The 21,395-nt window shown below is 35.7% G+C and overlaps 1 protein-coding gene across 1 annotated transcript in view; it reads right to left on the bottom strand.

Annotated features, from left to right (window-relative positions):
* Positions 1-20,978, bottom strand: part of HSF5 (heat shock transcription factor 5) — a 34,227-nt gene extending 13,249 nt beyond the window's left edge. The window contains exons 1-5 of the mRNA XM_033091308.1: positions 20,363-20,978; positions 17,611-17,985; positions 9,108-9,205; positions 4,911-5,432; positions 2,928-3,105 (exon numbers count right to left, since the gene is read on the bottom strand). Coding sequence (XP_032947199.1) covers positions 2,928-3,105; positions 4,911-5,432; positions 9,108-9,205; positions 17,611-17,985; positions 20,363-20,978 — 1,789 coding nt within the window. The remainder of the gene's footprint in view (positions 1-2,927; positions 3,106-4,910; positions 5,433-9,107; positions 9,206-17,610; positions 17,986-20,362) is intronic.
* Positions 20,979-21,395: the final 417 nt, after the last annotated feature.

Raw genomic sequence — 21,395 nt, 5'->3', positions numbered from 1 at the left:
TGCTGGACTTATCATGGTAATCACTTCTTAGGTATGTAAATGTTGAATAACTATGGTGTATACCTGAAACTAATATAAGATTGTATGCTAGCTATATTTTTAATAAAAATCTTAAAAAATTTTAGCCATTCTAATGGGGATATAATGATATCACATTGTATTAATTGTATTGTATTAATCTGACTTCCTTGATGATTAAACATGTTAAACATCTTTCCAAGTGCTTACTGGCCATTTTTATGTCTTCTTTTGTGAAATGTCTGTTCATATCTTCCCATTTTTGAATTGCATAAGAGTTCTTTTTACATTCTAGATATGTCCTTCATTTTGATATATGTTATCAATATTTTCTCCTAGCCCTTGGCGTGCTTTTTTGTTTTCTGAATGGTGTCTTTTAAAGAGCAAAAAGTTTTAAATTTTGATGAAATCTAATTTATCAATTTTTCTTTATTAATCATGCTTTTTGTGTTCTAAGAAATTTTTGCCCACCTTAAAGTAGCAGTTTTTCTTTTTTTTTTTCCAAGAAATTTTATAGTTTTAGGTTTTATATTTAGGTCTGTAATTCATTTTGAGTTAATTTTTATGTATGGTGTGAGGAATGGGTCAATGCTACCTTCTGTTAAAAAGACTTTCTTTTCTCCACTGCATTTGCCTTGGCACCTTTGTTGAAACCCAATTGACCACACTGTGGATCTATTTCTGTACTCTCTATTTTGTTTTACTCCTATGTCTACCTTTTCACCAATACCAAACTATTTTGATTACTGTAGCTTTATGTAAGTCTTGAAATCAGGTGAGGTGTCCCTCAACTTTTTGTTTTTAAAAATTGCTCTGGTTACTCTATGTCCTTTGCATTTTCTTTTAAATTTTAGAATCAGCTTGTCATTAAAAAAAAAAAAAAAGTCTACTGGAATTTTGATTGGCATTGCATTGAATTTCTATATCAATTTGGGAAGAACCATCACTTTACCATATTGGGTGTTCTTATCCATGAACATGCATATCTTTCCATTTATTTATGCCTTCTTTAATCTCTTTCAGCAAAATTTGTAGTTTTTAGTGTAGAGGTCTTAGACATCTTTTTTCAATTTGTTTCTAGGTATCTTATGATTTTGGTCCTACTGTAAATATTTGGTTTTTCTAAATTTCATTTCCAATGATGTGCTGCTAGTTTATAAAAATACGGTTGATTTTTTTATATTACCCTATGTCCTGCAACCTTGCTAAATTCACTTATTCTAGTAGTTGTTTTATAGATTCCCTAGACTTTTTTTACATAAATAATCATATCACATGAAGTACAATTTCACTTCTTCCTTTCCAATCTTTACGCCTTTTATTTCTTTTTCTTGACTATTACAATGGTTAGGTCCACCTGTACAATACTGAATAAAGTGGTAAAAGAGGGCATCCTTGCCTTATTCCCAGTCTCTGGGGTAAACAGTTCAGTCTTTCACCATTTATTACGATCTTTGCTATACATATTTTATAGATGCTCTTTATCAATTTGAGGAATTTTCTCCTATGCCTACTTTATTGAGAGTTTTGATTATGAATGAATGCTGAATTTTGTCAGGTGCTTTCCCTGCATCTATTGAAATCATTTTTCCCCTTTATTCTGTTAATACGGTGAATAACACTATTAAATATTTGAAAATCAATGAAGCCTTTCATTCCTGAGACAAACTCTACTCGATTATGGTGTATTATCCTTTTTAAATATTGTTGGATTCAATGAACTAGGATAAAGAGACCAGAAAGAAACCCAATACAATATTAGCTGCATTAATAAATGTGTGACTTTGAACAAGTTACTTATCCTCCACAAGCCTAACTTTCCTGATCTCTTAAAATGCTAACAATACCACTTTCATCGAGTTTGTTGTGTAGCATAAAAATAGGTATGCAGTAAATACTAGTTCCTGTCCTTTTCTAAATTGCATTCCAGGTTTATGCCATGTTTTAAACATCTTTAGTGGTGAGAAATCTTAATTTTTGATCATGGGTTGGATCACATACTCAACTAAAAGTAACTGTGAAAGCCAAGTTTAATGAATGAGTGATCAAGATACTTTTTAGTCTAAAAGGTGTTTTGCAAAAAGAACCCAATGAGTCTAAACAACGTCTCGAATATATCACTATTAGTTTACTTTTTGGAGAAAGTCTCACAGAAGTTCTCAACATTTTTCAAATTTTTATAGGTTAAGATGACTGACTAAATCTACTTGAATTGCATGCCTCTGCCATGCATATAATTTGAGAATATTAAAGTTGCTCACTGTAGATTCTGATGACGTGTTTTTGGATCACAGAAGGAACACATTTTATTAGATGTCACCATTTTCTTTAAAAAATGATTTTTCCCAATTTGCCCTAGAGTAAAACCAACTGTATGTATGTGCCTAAAACAATCACTAATTCTGGGCTCCTACAAACCACAAGAGAAACAATCCTAGTGACACAGAGTCATACTTTACGGTATCTTTATAATGTGCTGAGGATAATGTGTTTAATGTCCATCTAGTTTTTCCTGCTGCAATGTAAGTGCATTTCCTCTTGTCCTATAGTCTGTTAATAAGAGAACAAGTGCATCTATAATTACAAAGTCTTTGGCATCTGAAGCAGTTATTAAATCACTCTTCATCTTTGCTTTCTCCAAGTTAAATAATCCACATTCCTTCGCTTTTACTTACTATGTTCTACCTTTTCAAAAACTCAAATTCTTACAGGAAATATTAGGGGAAAAAACTTTTACATACTTTACAAGGACAATTAAGAAAAAACAGAGTTAAAATTAGTTATATACACAGCAATGTGATAAGTATAATACAAATAATAATAAATGAAGACCCAGAAAAACTGTCATTCATATATGAATTCTACACCATGTTTCTACTTCTAACATTCTAGAACATGATAATCCTTACCAGGGGACTTTCCTTGCTGTGAGTTGCTTCTTCGCTCTCTGTATCTGGCTGGAGTGGAGAAACCTGTGTCTCTACTAGGTTTGCTAGCAGTCCCCATTTCTGAAATAAGGAATCCCATCTGTTCTGAAGGCAAGATATTCTCAGGTGGATTGGTCTGGCTTTTTATTCTGGCATCCACCTAAAATATTAAACCCACTCATTATATTGAATTTCCCCAAATATCTATGAGAAGTTATTTTATCAGAGGAGTTCTATTATAGAAACATGATGCAACAAACATGCTTGTAAAGATCCTTATGAATACTACTAGCTTTGATTATGTTGATCTAATTTGAATATTTGGTAGTCAGATGTGTATCTTCCTATAATACAAATTATAATACATGCATAATTTGAAATGCATGTAGAGCTAAAACATTTACTTTTTACTCACTGGAAGATTTACCATGAAGCTTGTTGATTCTTTTTTGGAAAAACTCACACACAAAAATTTACAATTGGTTAAGATCACTATCTTTTTCCACGCTAGCATCCCCTCCATCAGACTTCCCTCCTGTTGGTCATATTGAAATGGCCATAGGCATAATCCTATTGGATGATGTCGCTGGGGCTGTGGACACTTTATTCTACTAATTTTGTATTCTTTGTCTTAAAGAGGCCCTCAAAATTGTGTAAGCTTCACCCCTATAAAATCTAGATCTGCCTTGTTTATGAGATATGAGTTTCTTTCTTGGGAGTTCCTAAGTTTTCTTTGAAATGTCAAATCCCTTCAAAAAAGTGACCAATTTCTGAAATACTCTGTTTCCTTATGAATTTATTTAAAAATAGAACTATATAATGAAATAAAGCTAGAAATTAAAATCATAGCTTGCAAAAAAGCTGTTTAAATATATATTTTAGAGAAAAAGTAACCATGTGAATGCAATTCTAAGATATGAAATCTAATATTTTGGATGTGACTATGAAGGAACAAAGACAAATTTATGTTTTTTCCATAGGCATATTTGAAACATAATGGGCCTATCTTTGGTCTACTGAATTTATATTATTTTAACACAATATACTGGGTCTCAACAGTTGGGCTCAAAAAGAAAAATGAGTTGACAGAAACCTTAAGACATTTGGGTTTAAAATTAGAGCTAAAAAAGAATGTATTAAAAAAAAACTTCCTAAAAGTTATCTTGGGACTCTCTAACAATGAAGATAGTTTTCAGTCACATTAAAGAAATAAAATCCAAAATGAGAAGAAAAAAAGGGCTAAGATCAAGAAAAAAATTAACTCTTTTACTTATTAAAGAAATACTTATTAAATTAACTCAAAAAGTGATTTTAATCTGTATGTTCTTTTATTTAGAATCAAAGTTTATTCATTTTCTGGTCCCAAACTAGCAGCAATAAAGGAATTAGCCCCTACCTTCAGAATATGTCTCTCAAACTAGAGTCAGAGTTCTGCTTTAGGAACGCAGATATTAGTAAGGAAATTCAAACACAGTATACTCACAAGTCAAATTAGAATTCAATAATGATATAAGAAAGCATAATAATACCTCCAACCATCTTCTTATTTCCTTCCATACTACAAATGGTTAGGAAGTCCTGATATTATCTGTCAGATATACCATCCCTTCTGAGTAGTGGAATTTAATCAGTCGAGCACACCTAGTCCATCCAAATTAAGATAGGAAACAGGAAGCAAACCTGAAGGCATGCTTTTACATGAAAATAAATCTTATGCCACAATGCTCAAACTGCCTCTCTAGAGATTGACTTCAGACCATATAACATAGTAGAGGATGCCTGGGGGTTAATGTTACTTCTTTCTGAATCTTTTGTGCAGAACCACTGGGACATGATGCTTCTGGAAAGCATAATGAACTGGTATTAAACCGAAATAAAATGTGAACAAACTCTCCACTAGAACAGTCTTTAGCAAAAAGAATTAGGTACTTTAAGCTTTACTAGGAATTTTTCTTTTCCCCTTACCTGGTGTGTGCTGAACGGTAGCCCTTCCTGCACAAATACTAATGAAGTTGGAGATGAATTATGGCTTAGCTGCTCCTTCACTTTGATATGAGCTTGTTGAATGGTTGCAGATTCCTGCATTGTAGTATTTTCAACAGGCTGAGCTGTGTGGATGGTATAGATGTACTCAGGTGACTGTGGTAGAGAGCAGGTAATTGCTTGTTCTGTCCCGACCACGAAAGATGTAATATCAGAGCCTACAGGAGTAAGTGGCTCCAGCTGGCTAGCCTGACTTGTGGAAGATGGATTGCTGTTGCTTGAATTAGCTAGGATATGTTGGCCTCTGTTAGACTGAGATGTTGGGCACTGATTCTCAACAGGCTCCACCTTTACCATCTCCAATTTAGGGGAGGAATGCAATTCATCTACTATCTGAAAAACAGCCTCTAGGTTTACTTCTGTCTTTTTATTTTCATCAGTAGCACTGCAAGTCCAATTAGAAGGCAGAAATTCAACTGGATAGGAGGACTGCATTGGAGGATTCTGGGAAAAGAGAAAATAGGACTGTTTGGATAGAAAATTAAATATGAGATTAAGGAGGAAAGCAACAACATTTAGGCTGATGAATGCTAAACATAAATAGATTAAACTTAAACTAAATCTCACTAAGAAAACTTGGATGTCAATCAACTTTTCAGCAGTGGTAGCTTCAATTTCTATTGTTAACATTTACTTACTGTGTTTCCCCGAAAATAAGACCTAGCCGGACAATCAGCTCTGATGCGTCTTTTGGAGCAAAAATTAATATATAAAACTATAGTAAAATAAGACCGGGTATAATATAATATAATATAATATAATATAATATAATATAATATAATATAAAATACCCAGCCATATTTTACTATAAGACTGGGTCTTATCTATAATAATATAAGACCAGATCTTACATAAATTTTTGCTCCAAAAGACGCATTAGAGCTGATTGTCCAGCTAGGTCTTATTTTCGGGTAAACATGGTAGCAATTATATGTCAACCACTATGTTAAGTTTAATACTTAAATTTAATACTGGGACATGATGCTTCTGGAAAGCATAATGAACTGGTATTAAACCCAAATAAAATCTGAACAAATTCTCCACTAGAACAGTCTTTAGCAAAAAGAATTACGTACTTTAAGCTTTATTAGGAATTTTTCTTTTCCCCTTACCTGGTGTGTGCTGAACAGTAGCCCTTCCTGCACAAATACTACTCAAGTTGGAGATGAATTATGGCTTAGCTGCTCCTTCCAATAATTTCTCAGAGTTAAAAAACAAAATAAAAAAGCGATCGTACCCAAATACCTATTTGCTGATAAAATGTCTGTATACCAAATTCTTCCATAAAGGTTGACAAAAACATCACTTCTATCTATCATACACTGTTTTAGGAATTCAGTAAGGAAATTTCAAACACAGGATGCTCACAAGTCCACCAATGCTTCTATAGATTCAGGGGGAGGTACTGATACTCTGTTCCAAATGATCTCAGAAAAAATGGATGGAATATCGAATGTCCATTGGTTCCTGAGATTTACTTTTAATAATAAAAAAATAGATTAAAACTAGCTGTCACTTTTAGATTGATATCTTTAAGATGTATTCTCTTATACGTAGTACTTTGTACAGAGTAGGCATTCAATGACATGTTTGGTAATAAATGATCTCAAGCTGTGAACATAAAATACTGAAAAGTAACGATTAAATAAAACATGTAATGAGTTGATGCTGCCAAATGTAGAGCTTTGCACAGAGTAGGCATTCAATAAATGTTTGTTGATTTATTGATGTTTCAAATTATAAACATAAAATACATACGTTATTAAATAAATGTGCAGGGTGCTGATGTTGCCAAACACACTACAAAGATTGTGTCAATGATTTAAAGAACACTAATACCAAATAACGCATATTTCAATAGTTTAAGCATCAACCTACTTTTACTATAGTCAACAGCACCATTTATTGAGTTCTCACTATGTGCCAGGCACATGCAAAGTGCTTTGCATACATTATGTCATTTAATCCTTATAAGAGATCTATGAAATGTGATAATCTCCATTTCCAAATGATGAAACTGAAGTTCAGAGAAACTTTGTAATTTACCCAAAGTCATAATGAAATAACTTATAAAGCCAGGTTTCAGACGTAGGGTCACCTTATTCAAGAGTTCTTGCTCTTTTAACTATTACAATAAACTGACCATTCACGCACACACTTACCTACAGTCCAATTAACTGTATTAATTCTAGAATGGCACCCAAAACACTTTCCCTTTCTTTCCATTTTAAAATCTTATGTCTACCTTTCTCTATTTTCCTATAATAAACATGTAGTGTCTTTGTAGTAATAAAAGGTCTTTAAAGATGTTTTAAATAATTTAAGACATGAACATAATCAAGATATGAGCACTGTCACAGCATCTCCAGTATGATTCATGGGAGAGAGTGTGTGGATCCACAAACAAAAACATCTAATTTGTGTGATAAATATGTCCCTCTAGTCAAGATAAATAGAACGGACTATGATGATTGATGATATCTGCCATTAAAAATGTCCAACTAAGTCCCTCTGATCTGATTCTATATTCTTCAAACAACAATCTGATTATCGTTTGACTTTCCATGTAGATTTTCTCAAAAAGAAAAAAAAAGAATGTTCTTTTGTGTACTGGAATGCCACAAATAAGATATTCTCTTAAGAATGGAAGCTATGGAAGAAGAACTGACTCTGGGTGGTGAACACACAATGTAATTTATAGATGATGTGATACAGAATTGCACACCTGAAATCTATGTAATTTTACTAACAATTGTCATCCCAATAAATTTAAAAAAATAATAAAAATAAAAAAGTTAAAAGGGAAAAAAATGGAAGCTATCTCAGCTGCATGATATCAAAAGCAAGCACATAATTACAACCTTTATGCAATTATAGCATAAAAATACAAAGCATGTTATTTAACCTAGGAATGGCAGTCTAAAACATTTGAATCAAAGCAATTGTTTCATGATAAATAATGAGAAGATCATTGAAGTACAGTGTTTATAACATGGGGGCTGAAGGAAACCACCACTTAAATTTCTAATTTTTGACATTGTTTTTCTTTTTTCCTTAAAAAAAAGTAAGTACCATCTTGTAAGAATCTGTCATTTAATGACTTATAACCTTTTAGGGTTTGTCGGGTATTCATTTCACCACAGAAGAGCCTAGAACAGCACTGTTCAAACTAACTTTCAGCAATGATGGAAATATTCTCTTATCTGTGCTGTGTAATTTGGTAGCCACTAGCCTTATGAGACTATTGAGCACTTGAAATGTGGCTAACGTGACTGAGGAATGCATTTTAAATTTTATTCAATTTTAATTAATTTAAATTTAAATTAGAAACCACACGTGGCTACTGCGTACTATATTGAGCAGTGCAAGCTGAGAAGAATCCTCAGGCATCATTTATGTCAACTCTCTTTTTTTAGAATTGAGAGAATTGAGGTCATAATCCACAGCTTTCCTCTAGCTATTCATTAAGATAAAAGTACACTTTGAAATTCTGGAAGGTCAACAATATTGTACCTGATATACAGAGTATGAGGTCTGACAATTAAGTTTGCAAACTTGTTGCAACAATGTTGCTAACCCTTTTTGATATCAGAGGGATTATTCATTATGAATTTGTACCAACTGGACAGTTAACCAAGTTTACTACTTGGAAGTGCTGAAAAGGCTGCATGAAAAAGTCAGACGACCTGAACTTTTCGCCAACAATTCATGGCTCTTGCATCACGACAATGCACCAGCTCACACGGCACTGTCTGTGAGGGCATTTTTAGCCAGTAAAAAAATAACTCTACTGGAACACCCTCCCTTCTCACCTGATCTGGCCCCCAACGACTTCTTTCTTTACCCGAAGATAAAGGAAATATTGAAAGAAGACATTTTGATGACATTCAAGATATCAAGGGTAACAGGATGACAGCTCTGATGGCCATTCCAGAAAAAGAGTTCCAAAATTGCTTTGAAGGGTGGACTAGGCACTGGCATTGGTGCATAGCTTCCCAGGGGGAGTACTTCAAAGGTGACCGTAGTGATATTCAGCAATGAGGTATATAGCACTTTTTCTAGGATGAGTTCGTGAACTTAATTGTCAGACCTCTTATGTCCATTGTTCCAAGATCTTACCTGGAAGTAGTTGCAGTGTGCATAGGAAGAGGCAGTGGGAGTGACACAACTACTGAGAGCATCAATGTGGGTAGGAGGAGAGCAGCACTGTAGCACAGCTGGAACAAATTCAAACACAGAACAGCCATCAACCAAAATAAACCTCTATAGCATGCAAGGGACTCCCCTTTTTCAACTTGGAAAGAAAAGTTTCAAAAGCTTTCCTTTGTGGGTGCGATAAAATATATTCAGGTACTATTATTTGTTGAAAACAACATGGTAGTAAAATAATTTTAAAAGCCATTTAAAAGGGTCATATCTTCTTTTATGAATGATTTCTTTAGCACCGAAACACTTTGTTACCTTTCTAACAAAACATTTATTCTTATTAAAAGTAATTTCCTTTTGTTAAAAATATCAGAACATATTTGGAATTCCAAAATAATTATTTCAATCATTTTAACAGTAACAAACATTTGCAGGAGGGTGTGTTTTTAAGGATAGATTAAGTATGAAATACTCTCCAAACAATTCCTAGTATTATATAATGCATCCAGTGAAATCTATGAAAAAAATGTTTTAACCATTTAGAAAAGGAGTTAGGAATTCAGATTCTACAGCCAGACTGAAGATCCTGGAGATCCGGGAGCCCAGATCCAAAAATTTAATAGCTGAATAAATTTGAGCAAGGTTAATCTCTTTAGACAGTCGGTTTCTGCATCCTATTAGAATAGGAATAATAATAGTACCTATCTAACAAGTTTGTTAATAATAATAGTACCTATCTCACAAGTTTGTTGTGAGGAATGAATGAGTTAATATGCATAAAGCACTTAGTACCAGCATACAGTAAGCAATCAATACATACATAAATAGCTCACACGGCTATTATTTTTAACTAAAGAAATACATTTTTTCCAAACTTTCTCTCTATAGCTAGGACACCATGAAAAGATTGAACTCTTTATAGTGGGATAGTTATACTTACAGATGCAGTCTTAATAATAGGTTGAGTCTCCTCTTTTCCAGAGAGAGACTCTCCAGAATGAATGAGAATCAGTTATAACATCACACCTTTGGATTAAACAGAGGATGACATTTATTGAGCACCTACCATGTCCCAAGCACAGTACTAGGTGCTTTACATATTTTGCTTCATTTAATCCAAACAACAACTGACTGAGGTATTAACATTACTTTACAAAAGTAAGGAAACTAAAGCTCAGAGATGTTAAATAATTTGTTGCAAGTCACAAAGCTGGTAGTAACAGAGGCAGTAATCAAACTCCAAAGCACATGCCCTTTAATATATCACAGTACTTCTCTAATCTTTCCTTCTTCCTAAAATGTAGGTTTTTAATTTTACTAGGACTCTACTTGCTGAATATTTTTAAGGTGTTTTTATTATAAAGTGGCAACTTTCTCTTTTTATGTCCACATTTTTCATATTTCGAGTGTGCTAATAAAATAACTAATCGCCTTCCATAATCTTTGAAAGTAAATTAGCCTAATGATTGTAAAAATACATTGAAATGCTTCCTTATTTCTCCATTATTGACTACTGATTTTTAAAATGTCAGAAGTTCATAAAGGTATACTAGAAATACATATTTTCTTATTACATCAGTGTGCAACTTATGGCATTAAATTTTGCACATGAAAGGAAAAAACTTGAAATAATTTACAGAATTGTAGTTCAGATAGAAATATAAGGGTTGATGTCTTCTAAATGATATCATTTTAACAATTCCAGCGATTAAAAAAGCCAGATATTACTAAGATGGCCACATAAAATTCAAGCTGTTGTCACTTCCAATAGAGGTTAGGCAAACAGGTTCTTACACTTTACTCTGGGAGATTATTCAAATATACAATTAAAATGTTTGGGGTTTGAATTTGGTTTCCCAGCATATTTGAAAGCATAAATATCCTAAGAAATAAGTTAAACGAAAAAAAGCCAAACAACTGAGGAGAGGTCTGCAGGGTTTGCCAAAACTCAAAAAAACTGGGATTTTTTTTCTAGAGTTTTATTATAACAGTTAAGGAAAATCTAGCCCTCTAGCGGCAGGAAAAGACTCACTCAGTGAGAAGCTGCAGGTTTTTCACCCATCAGGGCACCACCATCAAAGTGTTTTGTTAAAAATAAATCAATGAAAGATATTAGCTTTAATTTGCAGATACTGCTATGTTTGACTCCACTGGTTTAAACATTTTGAATAGTTGTTTAAATATACTTTAAAATAAATTTCTTGGAGAAATAAAATAGAAAATACAACAGAATATATTAATATATAGTTGATAGCTGATTTGGTTATCTAAGGAAACGGCAAAATAGTGAATGTCCCTTAAAGTGTCCAGTAACAAATAGAAAGGTGAAAGGTAATCGCATGAAGAAAAGGACTTGAATAGATAATCCAACAAGATTCCTCAATGGTTATTTCCTTACCAGTGCAGTCCTACTTTGTATAGTCAGCAAAATAGATTAGTAGGTTCATTAAATATGAAAACATAACTATAGAAATGCAACTATGTTCTTACCACACGACAAATTAATCTAGTGTGCATTATTAAAGCATTGCGAAGCACTAACATTTATAAAACTGAGTTTATCACTATGTCCTAAAACACATTCTTCTGCATAAAGATCTTCCAGTGTCTTCCTGAAGGCAGTGTTCACTTAAGGCATTAAATTGTATGTAGAATGAAAAACTGGAAATAATGGACAAGATTCTAGTTCAGATATAAATATGAGCTGATTATATTTTGAAAACAATTCTAGTAATAAAAGAAGCCAGATTACTAAAAATTATCTAAAGGTAAAAATTTTCTTTTCCATTATAGGTTAGCAAAACAAGTTCATACACTTTCTTCTTTGGAGGTAACTCAAATATATAATTGTTTTGAACTTGAATCTACTCCAGAATAGTAGTACAGTGTCCACAGTGGGAAAATTGCCTGGTATATAAATGCTCAAAAGGAAAAACATCCAAATAGTAAATTAATTTCAAGGTAAGTTACTATAGCAACTAGAACCCCAACATCTCCCCACTGATGGTAAGGTAAGTGCAGGTCATCTTTGTCATATACCCAAAAGAAGTGAAAGCAGAACAGATATTTGTGCACCTATGCAGCGGCATTAGTCACAACAGCCAAAAGGCGGAAGCAACGCAGTGTCTATCAACAGATAAATGGGTAAGACGTAGTACATACATACAATGGAAAACCATTCAGCATTAAAACGGAAATTTTGACATATGCTACATCAACGAGCCTTGAAGATATTATGCTAAGTGACATAAGTCAACCACAAGAGGACAAATATTGTATGAATCCTCATTACATGAGGTTCCTATAGTTGTCAAATTCTTTAAGAAAGTAGAATGATGGTTGCCAGGAGCTGAGGGGAGAGAAGAATGTGAAGTTAGTGTTAATGGGTCTGGAGTTTAGTTGGGGAAGATGAAAAAGGTCTGGAGATGGATGGTGGTGGTGCTAGTACAACAACGTGAATGTATTTAATGCCACAGGACTGTATACTTAAAAATGGTTAAAATGGTAAATTCTGTATTATGTATATTTTACCTCAATAAAAGAAAGGCAAATATAACTGTGCTTTTGCTTAGTTTCTTCTGCCAACTAAAGAGAACTTTCTGGTGTATCTATGCCAAATACCTCTTTCCATAAGAACAAAATCAGGCCTTTTCAGAGAAATTGACAATACAGACTACCTGAGCACAAGGATAAGAGCATTGGAAAGTTCTTATAATTCCAGATTCTATACTTGTTTGTGTATATTATGTAGGATTAGAAGCTTAAAGATCAACTCTTTAGAATTTAAATGTACTTTAAAACAATAATGTGACTCTTTTTGTCCAATAGTCAATTCAGAAAAATTTAAAAATAATGATGCGATATATTTTTCCAATAAAAAATTTAAAAATCATATGTACCTTGGGGGGAAGTATATATTCTTACAAATTACTTGATTTAGCTTTTTTTTTTTTTTTTTTAAGGAGGGCGCAGCTCACAGTGGCCCATGCGGGGATCAAACCGGCAACCTTGCTGTTATTAGCACCACACTCTAACCAACTGAGCTAACCAGCCACCCCTTACTTGATTTAGCTTTTAAAGTGTTAATATCTAGGCTCATTTGAAAGACAGGTTTTAAAATATTTTACCCTTTATATGTATAGTGTTTTAAATTTTAGTCTATTCACATATATTAATTCACTTAATCCCTGACCCAAACTATTATTGCCACTTTGAAGGTCATGTCAGATGATTAACTGCAAAGCTGAGACTAGAATTATTTCATTCCATTCAATAAATTATTTACTAAGGGCCCAGTATAGCCACGCACAATGCTAGGTGTAGGGGGGGTACAGAAATGAATTAAAGGGAGCCCCACTCCTCAGAGGCTCCAAAGTGGACTCCCACTCTAGCAGTTGAAGTATGTTTTCTCTGTTTGAGCAGTCCCACTACCACTAGTAGAAAAGAAGGGAAGGTCCCTCCACCAATCTCTATTGTCTACCCTATAGTAACTAACTATATGGGAGTAACTAACTCTGGGGAAGAGATCTACCAGGAAAGAGTCTCTCAAAAGCAAAGCAAAACAAAACAAAACATCCCTCTTTGTATGAGAGGCAGGAGGCAGGCAGGCAGCAGGGCACAGTGCCCAAAAGAACGGGCTATTGAGTCAGTTTGCCTGGGTTTGTTCCCAGCCCTGCTTCTGCCTAGCTGTGCTTTGGTTTCCTAAGCTATAAAATGAGCATAATTACATTCCCTACTTATAAGGTTGTTGTAAGGATTAAATGAATGAATGTGGAAAGTACTTGGAACAGTGCCTGGTCATAATGACTGCTATATAAATATTTGTTAAGTAAAATATGAGACGAAGAGCAGCTACAAATTGCTAATCACTGCTTTGAGTTTAAAACTTAACTTTGAAAAAACAAATAATATTAGTTAAAAAAAACACAATTCCTCAATAGAGGACTCTCTCTATACCTAAATATGAATACATTAATACTCCTATATATGTTTAAATATATAGAGAATGAGTAAAATATAAAGGTCTAAAATGAAGCTTTTTATACAAAGTGAAATTAAATTATAGTAGCACACTGAAAATGACATAAGAGGGAAAAAACTGAATTCAAGATAGGGCAAGACTAAAAAGAATCAACTACTACTGGATCTACAATATGTTGTCTTCGAAGGAGTGATAAGAATGAAAAAAATGTAAACAAGCTAGGCAAAAACTGGACACTTCAAGAGAGGAATGAAAAATGTAAGAAATTATTCAAATGAGTCATTTTATGAGTCAATCTGATAGCAATTTTTTAGTCTCAATGTTTGGCTTTACTAAGGAAATTAATAATTTATAAAATATTACAAAATTCAAAATTTACTGGTTATACTATTCGAAGACCAGATCCAAGTTTATTTTCAATATAACTAATGTTTAAATGAAGTTGGATGTTGTTTTTTATTAAAATTTGATTCAAACCTCAAGTCTTATAGTTCACTTTGAAAGGTTTCAAGTATGATCATTATTCCAAAATCAGTTATTTAATTAGGACTTAAAGAGCTGAATTTGGGAGTGATTATTATCCTGTTTCTGAGATGATGCTCTATTCAACTTTGGGAAAGTCATTTGTAATGCTCTCCATAAACAGATACTTACTAAATATTGGTTAAATTGTTCACTACTTTTTGCTTCCTTCACTTAAAATTTGGAAAAATTAAGTACTTGTACAGTATTTTTAATGGCATTTTATTTTCCATAGCAGGTCTTTTGTATTTAACAATACAACTTTTTATTTATATAGTACTTCAGTATATTCAAAGAAGTTTTGCCTTCATTATATCATAGAACCGCTCTATGTATTAGAAGTCATCATGACAGCATGAGATTTATTTTTATAACCTCAGAAACTTCATAGTTATTTCAATTATCCCTATTAAAGAAGACAAAACAAAAATTCAGATAACACAAAATTCTATTTCATATGCACTGTATATTATCAAAACATCAGTAATACTTACTTGTTCTTTAAATGTCTCTTTCCTCGTCTTTACCTTGAACTCTTGGAGGCAATTTTCAGTTTATAAATTTACATCCAAGTTAACGTAAAATATTTTTAAATAACATATCCTAAATCATAATAATTTAACAAATTGTATTTTTATAAAGAATGAATAATATTCATTAGTAGTGTTTTCTAGTAAATAATATGTAAGTGGTTCCCATAAAATTTAGAACTAGGAGTTTCCAAGATAATTGTTGGAACTTTGAATACATTTTCCCATAGAAACATCATACAGGCTAGTTTGGCTCCTGAGCCAGATCATAACCATCTGCACTGTAAGTGTAGGACTAATAGCAATGTAAAACCTAAGCACCATATCTTGTATGTCCATAGGAAAATGCCTCCAAAATACCAAATTGGAAGGCCAAGCACATTTTTACATCTCCCTGCTGCAGTCCTTCCAAATTTCGACTCCTCAGAGGCTTCTGAGTCTTCAGTAGTTTAAAGAGGGGAGCTTGGAAGGAGGTTAGGAAAGGAAAGGAAAACATTTATTGGTAAAAGGAGGGGAGGTCGAGTTACTGTCCAGTTGATGGGCTACAAAATATAAAACAAGATATATAACTTATAACATGAAATTAGTCATCTTCTGTTTTTAAAGATCACACACATATTTTTGTTCTTCAAAGAAGTAGCTGATAGTCTGAAAAAATACTAGGCCTCAACCTTTTTCCATATAAAAAGGTATAAAAGTTTTTTTTTAATTCCTAATAGGCAAAATGATTAAAAGTGCTAAATCTTCCTTACTCCGTACAATTCCTTCTCCTTTTTCTTCTCAACGCCATCCACGAAAACAGTAGCAGCTCTAATAATCTATAAAATCCAATGTAATTTAAACTCTAGTTTTATTCTTTTATTATTAAACTTAAATGCTTTCAAAAAATAAAGCAATTCCTTCTACTACTATATTTAGGTAGAATGCAATGAGCTGACAGTAAAAGAAGATAATTGGATATTACAGCTAGAAAATGGTTAAGTTCTGTTACAAATAGAATAGTTACCAGATTTATAACTTTTAAAAGGCAACAAACTATTTAATTCCCTTATCTAATTTACATTCCCTTCCACTTATTTTAGCTTTTGATTTTGTCCTGCCTGAGAAAAATAGTCTAACAAAATACCTCTAGAGATTGTTTCCAGATCTACATATCTGAGAAAACCAATATTCTTAGAGTCTTAATTCATAGGGAAAAGAAATGTACCCTTTCTTCTCTCTCTGGTCTTTTCTGAAAGCCTTGACCCTTGTCTTGTTTCTATTGCCCTATTTCATCACTCTGTGTAAAGCACACTACATGATGAAACACACACCATGGCTATATTGCCTCTGCAAAATAGAATATACATTTGAATAAAATGGTAAGGCTATTATCTTGCAAAAATGTATCCCCCCCACAAAAGAAAAGGAAAAAAAGATACCCACCCAAAAGCTACACAGATGGTCACTATCATATAAGGATTCCAAGTAGCAGCTTGAGATTTACCAGTAGGTATTAAATGCCCTTGCTTGTCATTGTCAGGTTCTCCTCTCTACTACTCCCCAGTTCTTAGTTGGCTGGGATTAACATTGCAGGGACTTTACTGTTAAACCACACCATCATGTTTTTACTAAAAGGATATAATTTAGTTTTAAGAGATGGAGAGTATGTTCTTTAATTAAACTTCATTGCTGAGATACTAAAATAATTTTATTATAAGGTAGGTACTCTCACCTATAAAATTTAAAAATATAAAATATATGATATGTATATAAATATTTTTTTAAAAAGAAAACAAAATTCTGCACCAAGGACAGAGTTACAGCAAGGTTCCAGTGTACTAAGTATTAATTTCATTACTAAGACACATTTTGAATATTCAAGTTTCACTAAAAACATCCACCTTTATGCACCAACAGAATTTCGACAATCCTTAAGAAAACAATGAAACTTTCTATATTGCTTAAAACTATGTTTTGATGAGAAATCTTTGACGTTTCTTAGGTGTATATTCCTCTTTTTGTTTAATCATGCAGAAATGAATTTAAAAATATAAATGCACAGGGCGGGCCCGGTGGCTCAGGCCATTAGAGCTCCATGCTCCTAACTCCGAAGGCTGCCGGTTCGATTCCCACATGGGCCAGTGGGCTCTCAACCACAAGGTTGCCAGTTGGACTCCTGCAAGGGATGGTGGACTGCGCCCCCTGCAACTAGCAACGGCAACTGGACCTGGAGCTGAGCTGCGCCCTCCACAACTAAGATTGAAAGGACAACAACTTGACTTGGGAAAAAAAAGAAAAGTCCTGGAAGTACACACTGTTCCCCAATAAAGTCCTGTTCCCCTTCCCCAATAAAATCTTAAAAAATATATACACTATATCACTATATATATCACTATATATATCACTAATATATCACTATAACGTACTTTAAGAGAATCCACTGAACTTCAATTTCTCATACCTGTTGGATAGTAGGCTTGGGAGTACTGCGCTGAGGGTGTGTAGTTACTGTATTTTTGGGAGGAGCTGGCCATTGTTTGAGGACCTGGCTGAACGTGCACGGATGTGGTGCTGGGCTGCAGAGTATATGTAACTTCAGTTGGAAACCTCTGCAGTACAGGAAATTGAACGCTTTTATCTGAAAAAGTGGGAGACGTTTCCACTTGTCCTGGGTGCATCCCAAGGGAGTTCTGCCACGTTCTGGGAGGAATCGGGGTCCGATCTAAATTTTTCAGAGGGAAAGTATTGTGGTTGTGGGACGAAGTTGATACGTAGGAGTAAGGAGACAAACTATCTCGCCGGAATGACCGGTGGAATTGTCCTACAGCCACTGGTCCTGCATAAAAGAACAAGAACACATTTGTTAATTTTACATTACACCCCTGGATATAGTAAACCCAAAGTCACAAAATACACTCTATTCTTCACCTATGATATGTTGCATTCTCAGTCATTTTTAACACAACAGAAATCTAGTACTGGTAAAAACGTTCAGAATCCAGAACATGAGATTATACATATAATGCTGAAAAAATAATCAAATATACTTTTGTTTGGTTCTCAATATGACTCATAAAAGACAAAGTGGCCAAACTCTAAAATTAAATCAAGTATTAAATCAAATATCCAGTGTTAAAAGCCTCTTCTAAATTATTCAGTCATCTTACCTTTTACCTCAATTGATTGACCCAGATTTTTCTAATTGTAAACTACTTCCTAGAAATTTTAGAAATTCCATTCAGTCTTTCCAAACATTCAGGAACCTTAATAATAGGCACAAAAATAGGCACTTAACCATATTCTTAAAAGAAATAACTGTGGAACAAATAAGAATAACACAAACCAAAAAGAAATTTAATGTATAAGATTCTACTGCAAAAGACATAGAAGTGTTCAAACAAATAAGACCTATCTAGACAGTCAACTCTAATGCATCTTTTGGAGCAAAAATTACTGTAAAACCCCGTTTTACATACTATAAGAAAATAAGACTGGGAAAATAAGACCAGGTCTTATGTTAATTTTTGCTCCAAAAGACGCATTAGAGCTGATTGTCCGGCTAGGTCTTATTTTCGGGAAACACGGTAAAGTAGAACACAGAAAACAAAATGGAAACTAGAAAGTAGCAGTGTAGTCAGGCATATAACCAAGGCAATTCGAGCAGAATACAAATTAAATGAGGAAAAATAGAAGAGTCAAGGACTTAGAACATGGAATTAAAGCAACACAAAGTTGGGCCAGTATTCTTGAACTTAGAATTACATCCCACCCAATCCAATAACACAATTCCCTAGTGAACCAAGCCCATGGTGTAGGCAATCCACACTTGACATACCTTCTGCATATACCAACAGGTAGAATGGTAATCCCTTATCTTCTAAACTCCACGGACACAACCTAATCCCTTATCTTCTAAATTCCAAAAGAACAAAGTGCTGCATCATTCATAATCCTGGGCTTAGGTTAAACTGAACGTAGTGTTATTTTCATTTGTGTATTTTAAAAGATTTCCATAACTGAAAAGTAACCCAGACATTTTTATGTTAAATCCATGTTAACATAATCTGAAAATGTTTCTATTACTCTCCTAGTTGAAGATAAAGAATGAATTCTCAATATTATATCCTGTTGCTTTCTTGGACTTCATATCCTCGACTCTTTAAAAAGAGAAAGGGTATATTGCCACCTCACCTTCTGGGAAGAAGGGGAAGAGCACCAGTAATCAAGTTTATAAAATAACTTTCACAGAATTTCTTTTAGTAAATACAGATTTATACATACAAAATTTTTTCAATACTGAAAGATTGTAGCCAATAGTGAAAAATCGAAAGCTGTAAATACAAGCTTTCTAATATTCTTTTTAACTAAAACTTGAAAGCTGTAAAGAAAATCATTTTTGCCTTCCATGTATCCAACCGTAACATCTTAAATCAGCATCTGCACTAACTAGCTACAATAAGAGTACTGTTTAGCCAATTCATTCTACATAGGAACAACATCTAGTAAACAATAAAATATATATTTGTTTTTGAGATATATAAACAATGCCTGCTGTCCTATCCATTACTTGGATCCTAAAATATGATTACTCTCAAAAGACTTCTTCCAAGATTTCATAGCTGTGTCAATGGGTGGAAGATGGCAAGTGTCTCCAAGGACAAACTTCCACTCAAGGTATCTCGTTCACTTTCCCTTGGTGGGTATAAATGTTCTAAGTTTCCTTGACCGCGGCTTTCTTCCTTCCTGCTTTGACCTTCATCATATTCTCAGCCTGTCCAGTAACTCTGTTTTGCTTCCCATTAGAGCAAAGGAAACCATTCTGTGTTTCTTCCAGACAAAGGGCTACTTATTCTAGATGTTCACAGTGTTTAGAAGGTAAATGGCAATGGAGATCTGGATTTCAAGAAGGATACAGGAAGAGCAGAAAGAGAGCCTAAAGCAGAAGTCCCTTGAGCTACTAGCGGACATAGAAGGGACTGCACGCCTCGGACTCTTTCCAGAGGAGGTACTGGCAGATAGGGGGTGCTGGTGCTAGTGAGGACGCTAGAGGTGACATGACCTGCTTCGGGGAAATACAGCAGAAAATGGATCCTGGCTCATTTCGGATACCTCAAAGGTGAGGCTGTGTGACAATGCGCTTTGAAGTGGTGGTTGCTTCCTGAGCCCATGTGCCCTGCAGTGGGCGAGGGCCGAGGAGGCCAGATGGGACTCACCGTGCGGCTCCGGCCGGGGCCCTGCGGGCGGTGGCGGCTCCTGGTGCTGCAGCGGGGAGGTGGAGGCCGAGGCGGAGGCCGACGTGATCAGGAGCCTCTGGAAGCGGTTGGGCGGCCGGCAGGGCACCTCCAGGCCGGCCGCCAGCTTGGCCTTGTTGGCGCTGGTGAGCCTCTTGAGGTGCACGAGCAGCTGCGGCTGGTCGCGGCGGAAGTGCGGGCTGTGGAAGTGGTGGAGCGGCCCGTCGCCCGCCGGCCCGCCGCCCCCCGGCCCCGGCCCGGGCCCTGGAGCGCCCGGCCCGCCCAACACCACCTTGCGGAAGCCGTAGAGGTTGAGTTGGCGGATGAAGCTGGTGAAATTGGTGGTTTTGAAGAGCTCAGGCTCAGCCCCCGCACCCCCGACGCCGCCGCCCCCGACGCCCGCGGCCCCGCCACCGCCCCCGGCCCCTGCCCCAGGCGGGCTGAGCAGCTCGGCCTCGAAGAGCGGCTGGTCGATGAGCAGCCCCTCACCACGGCCGTCCCAGCGGATCGAGCGGTACCGAGGGCTGTTCACCAGCCGCCACAGTTTGGCGGGAAAGTTGTTGGGGTTGATGGGGGTGGAGAGCAGCGCCTCCTCCATCGCCCCCTCCCGGGCCCTGGGCCTCGCCCCGCCGAGCCTGGCTCTCCCACCCCGTTCTCGATCCCCCACGGCCTTCGCTTCGCCCTGCCCCCTCCTGCCAGCGCCCGGCCTCCAGACTCTGGGACCGTTGGCTCACGAGTCCCAGCCACGCCCTATAGCGCAGCCAATGGGGCCTCGAGTTCCCGCCGCGTGGTGCTGCTAGAGCAGGCCCAGCCCCCTCGGCGCAGCGCACCTGCCTGCCCGACACCACAGCCACGTGCGGCAGCATGGGACTCGTGGGACACGGCAGAGGGGTCACATTCCCTTGGCGTCCTAAAACCGACAACTTGGGCTGGGAGCTGCTGCCCACCAGGTAGTGTTAAGTTCTACAAAGAAACAAGCCCAGTTAGCCATCAGGGAATACTAACATTCGCGTAC

The sequence above is a fragment of the Rhinolophus ferrumequinum genome, chromosome 21 (assembly GCF_004115265.2).
Source record: "Rhinolophus ferrumequinum isolate MPI-CBG mRhiFer1 chromosome 21, mRhiFer1_v1.p, whole genome shotgun sequence".
Taxonomy (NCBI): Eukaryota; Metazoa; Chordata; class Mammalia; order Chiroptera; family Rhinolophidae; genus Rhinolophus; species Rhinolophus ferrumequinum.
Note: the sequence above shows the minus strand (reverse complement) of the source record. Positions and strands in the feature narration are given on the sequence as shown.